Source organism: Octopus sinensis, unplaced genomic scaffold, assembly GCF_006345805.1.
Source record: "Octopus sinensis unplaced genomic scaffold, ASM634580v1 Contig12494, whole genome shotgun sequence".
Taxonomy (NCBI): Eukaryota; Metazoa; Mollusca; class Cephalopoda; order Octopoda; family Octopodidae; genus Octopus; species Octopus sinensis.
In genome coordinates this window covers 85,989-95,899 of record NW_021832605.1, presented here as the reverse complement: position 1 = coordinate 95,899, position 9,911 = coordinate 85,989, and the positions used below count along the sequence as shown (strand labels likewise).

Sequence of the window (9,911 nt, the reverse complement as noted above, 5' to 3'; positions counted from 1 at the left end):
GTATTCGTGTGTTACTGATGTAGATGTAATGTCAACTATGCCTCAACACAGTCAGCAGGCGTTGTGGGCACTGGTTCAGTCTCACTGTCTCTTGGTGGAGTCATACCTCAGTTATTTGTCAGACTTTGAGGACTCTGGTTGTCCATATTGACTAACAAGTCAGAATCCTTCAGTCATTTGGTTTACCTTATTACTACGGAGGCTATAATCTGCAGAAAGTTGGATTTGTCATGTATTGGTAGACCCACCATGGAGTTGGTTTCCTGTCTTCTGACCATTTCCGCGCCCTCCGTGATGCCGGTGATATTCACGGCCCTCGCATTCTGGGCTTCGGAGGATTCTGATAAGTTGTCGACCGTGATAGGGACATTGTTGAGTCGGCAAAGTAAAAGACTTAAACGGTGAGTTTTGTGAGGGGAGTTGTTAGTGTAAAACATCACGTGCCAGTGGAAGCAGTGATTCGTCATTTGGATTACTATCGGAGGAATTGTCGGGATGTGTCGTGTGAGTGTGTGGTGGTGTAGTTTTAGTGTTGTTGACCAGTCAATTGACCAGTGCATTGGCTTCGGTCTACACTGGGTGTGATCCTCGGCTTAGGAAGAGTTGTTCGGAATTATTTTCGTTGGTCGGGTGTGTAGAGGATGGTCGCAGTTCGCGTACTTGGGACATTGACAATTTGCTTTGATTATTTCATTTTATTGCAATGCTTATTTACGATATTTGAAATGATTGCAGCTAGTTTCGTGGATACATGTTTGATTAGCTTCTGGCTTTATTTTCACCCTCCCTCATCACAACGTACTGCCTAGAGCTTGCTCTAGATTCTAGCAAAAATTAATATCATTGTCGAGTTCATTGATCGAGTAACTCGCTGAATAATATAATCAGTTTATTTGAATGGTATACAGTGAACAAAAATAAAAACTGAACAAGCATTTTCTCACGAATTTACTATAAAACAATATCTAAAATTTAACTTCTACTGAATTAAAACATTAATTTATTTTTTTTGTTTTTCGAAAAAATATTATATTTATACGGTTTTTCATTCATTGATAATTCAGAACCCCCCAAAACTGAACAAATTTATTTAATATCTAGTATGTCCTCCATTAGCTCTAATTACATCTAGTATTCGGCCTGGCATGGTATTAATAAGACTTTTTGCGTATTCTATTTTGAGTTCATTTCAAATGGATGATATTTCTGCAAATAAATGTTTCTTTTTCAAAAATTCTCTTCCTTTGATTTTTTCTTTAATAAAGGCCCAAACATTTTCTATAGGGTTTAAATCTGGACTTTGTGCAGGCCATGGTAGCAATTCGATATTATTTACTTGGAAAAAGCGCCTTGCTATTGCCAAGTATGTTTCGGATCATTGTCTTTTTGGTAACTAGGATCTTTAAGTTCGATTTTGTTTAGAAATGAAATAATATTATTCGTTAATATGTTAACATACAAAGCTCCACCCATCTTCTCTTTTATCAAAACCAAATTATTGAATCCAATAATGATTATGGCACGTCATAACATGATAGTTCCTCTACTGAATTTTACTGTTTTTAACATTGTTTGTTAAATATTTTTCCTTGCGATTTCTCCATATAAAAGTTCTTCCGTCACTATTGTACATATTAAATTTACTTTCATCACATAAAATAACTCGCACCCAAAATATTTTGAGAGCATATTCCATGTTTGGCATTGTGTCAATCATTTAAGTTTACGGTTTTTGATAAAAAGTGGTCTTTTCGTGGGCGGATAAGCATTCAGATCAATTTTACGTGGTATTTCTTATTGTTTGTGCTGTTACTGATTTCCCTGCTTTTTCTATAAAAGTTTTAGCATATTTAACACAGTTGAAATGGACATCCACTTTTCGAGACTCTTTAATTTAAAATATTTCTTGACGATTGAGCAACAATGGTCGACCAGACCCGACTTTTTTGTCGGTCGAGTACTTATTTAAATAACTTCTGGTAATTTGCGATATCGTGACGAGCAATCTTTTGGTGATATTTTGTATTTCTCTGTATGTTTTTCCAGATTTATACATGCCAATTATTCTGCCTTTTTCTTCAGATGTTCAATGACCAGCCATGTAGAGAGGTTACAAATGATTGAATTTGAACGAATTTTAAAATGAAATTTTCCCAAACACTATTTAGATGGTGATCTGAAGAAAAATATATCCTTTATTTTTGTTCACTGTATGTGAGCAGACGCCCATTTTTCTAATATCATAGTTAAGATAACTAAAACTCAAAATATTTATTTTTATTGATCTGGATCAAACTCTATGAAATTTTCCCAAACACTATTTAGATGGTGATCTGAAGAAAAATATATCCTTTTGAGTATATCATCCTTTTGAGTATATCATCCTTAAGCATTTTATGACTTGTTAATGATTAACAAGAATACTACATCATTCTTACAATGCCGCGCAATAAATCCAACTGGTGGTCTTAAACTTAAAGTTTTTTCGTGAAAGCCAATTTGTTTAAATCATCACAGGGCGATATTTAAAATCTTTTCAATAGACTCTGAAATGTTTTTCCTATAGCTTGTCCTGAATATTTTTATTATTAGGAATACCCAATAATACTGATGTCACCCTATAGTACTGATATTTATAATTTCAACAAATTAAACATTCCTTGGTTCTCCAACTTTGTCTGCTTATCAAAATCCAAGTCACTGTCATTATCTTCAGAAGCTGAGACTGTTTGATATTGCTCAATTATAGATAATTCCAATTGAATTGGATTTTCAGCGAGTAGTTTCAAATCTAAGTTAACATTTTTTCTCCTGTCATTAGATCGTCGACTAATTCTATTTATAAGGGTATGAACAGGAAACTGTTTTCAGGATTGTCGTTTTATTTTTACTGGAATGCCACACTTATTCAGGCAGATGGAAATTGTGTTTGATTTCACGTCCATCCAAGCTGTGCTAATTCGCCGTATATCATTAAAAGATATACATTTTGTTTGCAAGTACTGTCGAATTGGTTTCTGTGTCCATTTTATTAAGAAACTAAAATCATTGGTAGTCTTTTATTGAAATTTTCAATATCTAATAACAAAAATGTCGACAATTTTCAATATCTAATTCTGGGGAAGATTGGACTTTTAAACAGACAAATAAAAAAATTGTATAACAATGTCTTTAAAACTCGAAACTATCAATTATTCATTAAACATACTTCATTCCCAATTGAAAAATCGTATTTCGATTGATGAACGTTCATTTTTTTATTCATTCGTTTAAAATGCGATGAATTTAAATTCGGCGGAGAAAAATTCAATACAAGTTTTCTTGTATACTTTATACAAAATTTACCTGAAACATGTGAAATATTTTCTACAGTTAAATCCTCAGATGATAGTGGATAAAAATCATCCAAACTCTCACTTTCTGTAAAATTTAAAAAAATAAAAAGCTTTTATGAATGACTGTGTTTATATTAGAAACTCCTCTCAGTTATTTAAATGATGTTTCGTTTATAAAAGAATGAATAGTTGTGTTATATATAAAAGTGCTTCGTTTAAAAAATTGTATCCAATTTTTAGTTGATTCTTCACTCATCAGCTTTGAAAGATTTCGTGTCAGTGTTTGATTAAACCTTTCCATGATACCCTAAACAGATAAATATTGTATCATTACTTGTGATTGAGGATGATTTGGTTTTCCATAAATATGTTTGATTTTGTTTTTAAGGCAGAAAGAATCAAGATAATTATTCTTAAACTCCGTTCCATTATCTGTTTGTAGAATCTCACAATCATTTGAATCGTTAAATTTTTTAACGTCTATAAGGTCTGGTTGGAATCGTTCATTTGGTCTTTTGGCAATCACATGGAATTTAGAATCAGAAACCTGGTATTAATTTTATACTTTAAGTGGAATAGAAAACTTGCAAATTGAGCATTTTTTGACAACTCGTTCTATAATTTTCCGCTTTATTGTAAAATAAGAGTGTAAACATTCCTGTTGCAATTTACGAATTCAAGAATGGCTATTCCGATGAATAGAATCTGCAATAGTTTGCATTTCACTTTCATTAGCCATGCAAATGATTAATTTGTGCTTTTGAAATCTTTCGTCTTTGAGGTATAAGCGGTCAATGATAACAATAAATTTTGTGGATTTTTTTGTTAATTTATATTTTATCTGCCTTGAGAATGTCTGTAAAGGTTCGCCATTTAAGATACTCACTATAGCAGAGGTTTCCAAATGGGGAGGCGCGCCTCCCTAGGGAGGCGTTGACTCGTGTCAAGGGAGGCGCGAAAAGTATTTCAGAAACATTTTTTAGAAAATTATATCTATGTAAAAAACGTGACTATATTCCGATAATAAGAGTTATTAATTTAAAAATTATATTTTTTCAAAAATTTATTTAATTATTAGACAATTAAATAATTTTAACACATGAATAAATTCTTGAGTGGTTGCAAAAGAAAATTCACGAATAATAAAGATTTTGACGATGGTTCAAAAAATCAAAATGATTGGGATATAATCAATACCACTCCAAAGACAAGAAAATACTTTCCATCTTACTTATTGTTAGGATTCACACGTATCTTTGTTGATTCTATGGAAAAACCCCTCTGTTTGCTTTGCCTCAAAACACTTGCAGCAGATAGTATGAGGCCATGCAAATTAAGAAGAATTTTGAAACGATGCATTCTGAACATGTCCATAAGTCTGAAGAATTTTTTAAAAGAAAATTAGAAGAGTTTGATAACCAAACGAAATCGTTAAAAAACTTGTTTCTGTCTCTTCAAATGCTTTACTAGCATCGTACAAAGTTTCTTACAGGATTGCAAAATGCAAGAAACCGCACAATATCGGAGAAACTCTAGTTTTGCCAGCAGCTATCGATATGGTTGAAGCAATGTTTGGCGAATCCTATGCAAAACAATTACAGCAAATACCGCTTGCTGATAACACAGTCGCTAGAAGAATTGATGACATATCTGAAGATCTTTGTGATCAGTTGGTTTCTCGACTACGTAACTGTAAATTTGCTATACAAGTTGATGAGGGAGCTGACATAAATAAAAATGCACATTTAATTGCATATGTCAGATATGCTGAAGAAAGTACAATAATAGAAGATCTATTATTCTGCAAACCATTTCCTGGAAGGAGCACGGCCAATGAAATTTTTAATATAATTGATACTTTTTTTGAAGAAAATAACATAGAATGGATCAATTGTGTTGGACTTTGTACAGACGGAGCACAGTCAATGTCAGGAAATAAATCTGGTCTTCAAGCTCTTGTAAAAAACAGAGCACCAGAAATTATCTGGACGCACTGCATGCTGCACAGATCAGCACTTGTCTCAAAGAATATGAGTCCAGAACTGAACGATATTTTTGCGCAAATTACAAAAGTTATAAACTATAAAACACAGTCCTTTAAGAGCTAAGCTTTTTGCAAAGCTGTGTGAAGATATGGATTCAAAATATACATCGCTTTTATACTATTGTGAGGTACGCTGGCTATCTCGTGCAAAAGTGATTAGAAGGTGTTTGAACTCAAAGATCAAGTTGCAGATTTTCTTGATGAAAATGATATTGAAGATGCAAAGTTGTTCAGGGATGATGACTTTATTGTCAAATTTGCCTATTTAGTGACATTTTTGGGAAATTGAGTATATTGAATAAATCAATGCAGGGACCACAACTACATTTATTCTCTCAAAAGGACAAAATAAAAGCATTTATGAAAAAATTGGTATTATGGAAATCAAATATACAAAAAAATATCTATGACATGTTTCCACTTTTAAACACCTTTTGCGCCATAGTGAACATTGAAGCAAACAAAGACATATTTGCTGAACATTTGGATTGTTTGTTGAAGCATTTTGCTCACTATTTTAAAGATCTCGACTGTAAAATGTTCGAATGGATACAGAATCCATTTATTGATGAAGAAGATAATCAATTTGCATTGACAACTTTTGAAAAAGAAAAATTGATAGAATTGTCATGCGATACATTATTGAAACAAAAATTTGAGAGAGAACCGCTAATTTCTTTTGGTTGAATGTAAGAACGGAATATGAAATTTTGTCGAATAAAGCAATGAAAGTTTTGTTGCCATTTGCTACTTCATATTTATGCGAAACTGGATTTTCTGCACTAGCTGCAATTAAATCTAAATATCGAACTCGTTTAGTAGTGACTAATGAGCTAAGAGTAGCACTCTCTGCGATGACACCAAGATTTGAAAAACTTTGCGCCAAGATGGAAAAAAAATTATCTCATTAACTTTTTGTTTTAAAAAATTGTTTTTGATAAAATAATAATTGTATTATATTATGGAATATAAAGGGAGGCGCAAGATTGTACTTTTTCTCTAAGGGAGGCGCGTAAAAAAAAGCTTGGAAACTCTGCACTATAGATTGATATTCTACGCATTTTTCACAAAACCTATTTTATATATATAGGGAGAAACATTTTAGAGAGGACATGTTTAAAATTAAGAAATAGCGTTAAAAAATATTAAATATGTCCCATGATAAAAACCACATTAATTATGATATCTGACAACCAATGACCTCGTAAAAATGATCTGTTGACAGGTGACATGTAGCCAGCATGGGACGCGACAGAATATAACTGGCTTTCTGTCCAAACAGGCCTTCTATTCCTGTCGCATTGCAAAACACAGTTTTTCTTGGGCCGACTTGATCTGAACATTCTCAGAATAGAACTGATGCATCCCGTATGCCACTCAGTTTGATAAACCGACCTTCCAATGACTAAATTTATTATTTCCTGTGAATCAAGTCTGCCTCAAAACTAAGGAATTGAGTGCTCGACTTAATTGTGTGCAGATTATTCAGTTCGAATGGACGGGAAAAGTTCTGTTTAATGATTCAATTTATATTTTTAATCTTTCAATGGCTTCCCAGTTTTTAATCGTTTTTCCAATGCTCCGAATGTCTTAATAAACAAAAAACTATTTTTAATAGACATTTTATTTAATAATTGTAATGTGGACGTTCGACCCTTTTGTGGACGATTTTACAAAACTGGAAGAAAGAATATCCAACTACCTCTCCAACACAAAAATAGAGTTCTGTCCATTAAAAACACCTCAAATCGACTTTGATTTTCAATTATCACTCAACCGTCTAATAAAATCATACAAATCTGGACATTTCAAGTCATCCTATGAACTCGGACTAATTCTCCGCACTGTTGCTTGGGAGAAATTGAATTCCTGGCACTGGGCTGACGTCCCTTCTGTGTGGAGACAAGCCTACTACTTTGTGAGTCTAATCCTCGTAATTTCCCGTCTTTTATTGGGCCATGATTGCCTCTCTGTGCTTGTGGATTGTGACCATGCACTTCTGATGGGCTGTTCTTTTGGTGATGACGTCATCTCCGGCATTGCTTTGATCCTCCATGACATGGTTGGTGGTGGAAATGAGGTGTGCCTTCCTCCAGCAGGGGAAGAAGGGTCACTTTTGAGGTTCGAATATTTAACTGAACTTCCTCGGGTTGAAAATATTGGTGTGGAAGATTTTATTTATTATTTTAATAATCAATTGCCGTGTGTGATAACTGGTTCTTGTGGGCATTGGCCCGCCTTTTCTGACCGTCGATGGAATGTCCAATATTTTATGTCTTTGGCCCAACATCGAACAGTCCCTGTGGAGATTGGAAAGAATTACATGACTGATCACAACTGGCACCAAAAACTGATGTTTTTTAAGGATTTTGTGAATGATTATATAATCAATCAGTCACCTGTGGTCGGATATTTGGCTCAACATAACCTACTGGGTCAAATCCCTGTCTTAAATGAAGATGTGATTACCCCTGAATATTGCTATGTCTCTGACTGTGATGACCGGAAGTGAACTGCTGGTTTGGGCCAGGCGGAACAGTGTCTCCACTCCACCAGGATTCGAGGAATAATTGTTATGTGCAAGTTTTTGGGTCAAAATATGTGCAGCTGATATCCACAGAATACGACCAAGATTTATACAGAGACTGCAGTGGGTTGATTACCACTACAAGCTCGGTGGATGTGTATTCTCCGGACTATGACAAGTTTCCGCGATTTAGAAATGTCCGCGGATTTGAGGTGGTTCTTAAAGAAGGGGATCTTTTGTTTATTCCAAAGTTATACTGGCATTATATGAGGTCTCTTCAGATTAGTTGTTCCCTTAGTTTTTGGTGGTGATTAAATTTTATTTAATGTTTTTTTAATTAATAATTATAAATAATTTAATAAATAAATAAATAAAAGTTTAAAAAGATGGTGATGTGTAGTCAACAGTTGATGGTTTTGTATTTGAGAGATATTTGACAGAATGCATCGTGGCATGCCCTGATCTGCCAAGACATTGCAAATGCTTCATTTCTGGCAGAATTAGCCTACTACGACAGTCTGTTTTAACCTACAGTTGCAGATGCCAACGACGAGAATATATTTCTGATGGGCACATGTCTTTACCGACAGGATAAAAAAGAATTGGCCTACCAATTTCTCAAAAACGTGACAGCCGACTTTGCCTGGAGTCGATATCTTTTTTCAAAATGCTGTTTCGACATTAAAAAATACGGAGAGGCGGAGACTGCTCTCCTCCAAAGTTGCCCTTCCCTCAAATCTCCCTCAAACGAGACCGAAAACGTGTCTTCTGCCCATTTCGGAGACCTCCTTCCTTATGTCTACCAACTATTGGGCAAAATCTGTCGGTTTGGTCATTTTATTCACATTTAGGGCCACTGGACGGACAGAATTGGCCCAAAAGTATTTAAGTGCCAGTCTAAGACTGAATCCCTACTTGTGGACATGTTATGAAGAGTTGTGCCAAATAGGAGTAGTCGATGACCCCCAGTGGTTCACACCAGACAAACTAAAGGCGAATGTGCCCACTGTATTGCCCCAATCAGACCAGTAGAGACTCCCCGGAGGACGTCCCTCAACTCAGGGGTCACTCCCAGTGTCCAGACCACCAAACAGAGTGGTCCCCTCCAAGCAGACGAGTCGCTTTGTAACAATTTTTGCCTATTTTAGAAAGCTTCATTTTCCTCCAAAAAGAACATGTTGTCTCCTTTGCGGGGGAATTCATCTTTTCATACGACAAAGACTAAAATGGAGAGGTAGGTGGGTTACTAATGAGTAGTACTCCTGCCAATATGCCTCGGGGAGTGAGGACTCTTGTCTCTTCTTCACACAAGGAGAACACTCTTGTGGACAAGTCAGTAAAGAAGAGTAAGACAGTCACATATGTCGACTATGAACTGAGCAAGTCTCATTCTGAGTCGGAATTTGGTTGTTTTGAGTGAATTAGCAGACACTTTGTCCTTTTTGTTTGACAAACTGTCTCGAGGATTCAAATATTTGTATTTATTCGAACCGGCGAGTGCAGTCCAAATATTTAGTCAACTTCCCGAGCGTTTTTTCCACACATTTTTGGTAAAGTCTGCAATTGGCCGTGGCTATTTTGATATTGGCAATTATTCTGAGGTGTTTTATTTTCTGAGAATATTCCAGGCAGTGCGTGCCCTCCGAGTAGCCCATTCCCTGCAGCCTCACTGTCCTGAGGGAATGGATTTGCTGAGTACTGCTTTGTGGCATCTTCGGAAGGACGTGGAACTGTCGGGATTGGCGAGAGAACTGCTCAATTTGAGTTTGAGACTGCCCCAGGCGTGGTGTGCTGTCGGGAATGCATTTTCTCTACAAAGCGACCACGAAGGGGCCATTCAGTATTTCAGCAGAGCTATCCAGGTTTGATATGTCCATATTCCAGTTGGACTCGTCGTTTTGTTATGCCTATTCATTGTTGGGACATGAGTATATATATACTGGAGATCTCCACAGGGCGACCAGTTGTTTCAATACAGCCATCAGACTGGACTCCCATCATTACA

The 9,911-nt window shown here is 35.5% G+C and overlaps 2 protein-coding genes across 2 annotated transcripts; both read left to right on the top strand.

Moving 5' to 3' along the window:
• Positions 1–294: 294 nt before the first annotated feature.
• LOC115229363 (protein FAM200A-like) lies at positions 295–5,443 on the top strand. The gene is made up of 3 exons (XM_029799726.1): positions 295–401; positions 4,828–5,111; positions 5,205–5,443. Exons 1-3 carry the CDS (start codon positions 295–297, stop codon positions 5,441–5,443), a joined length of 630 nt encoding a protein of 209 aa, XP_029655586.1.
• A 1,575-nt stretch (positions 5,444–7,018) lies between these two features.
• LOC115229362 (bifunctional peptidase and arginyl-hydroxylase JMJD5-like) lies at positions 7,019–7,891 on the top strand. Its single transcript, XM_029799725.1, has one exon. The coding sequence runs from the start codon at positions 7,019–7,021 to the stop codon at positions 7,889–7,891; it is 873 nt and encodes a 290-aa protein (XP_029655585.1).
• Positions 7,892–9,911: the final 2,020 nt, after the last annotated feature.

Excerpts from the sequence above, each read along its gene's own strand:
- LOC115229363 (XM_029799726.1), top strand. The coding sequence starts at position 295 with ATGCCGGTGATATTCACGGCCCTCGCATTCTGGGCTTCGGAGGATTCT. Across the intron at positions 402-4,827 it reads CAAAGTAAAAGACTTAAACG|GATTGCAAAATGCAAGAAAC; the intron begins GTGAGTTTTGTG and ends AGTTTCTTACAG. Across the intron at positions 5,112-5,204 it reads TGTCAGATATGCTGAAGAAA|AAAATAACATAGAATGGATC; the intron begins GTACAATAATAG and ends CTTTTTTTGAAG.
- LOC115229362 (XM_029799725.1), top strand. The coding sequence starts at position 7,019 with ATGTGGACGTTCGACCCTTTTGTGGACGATTTTACAAAACTGGAAGAA.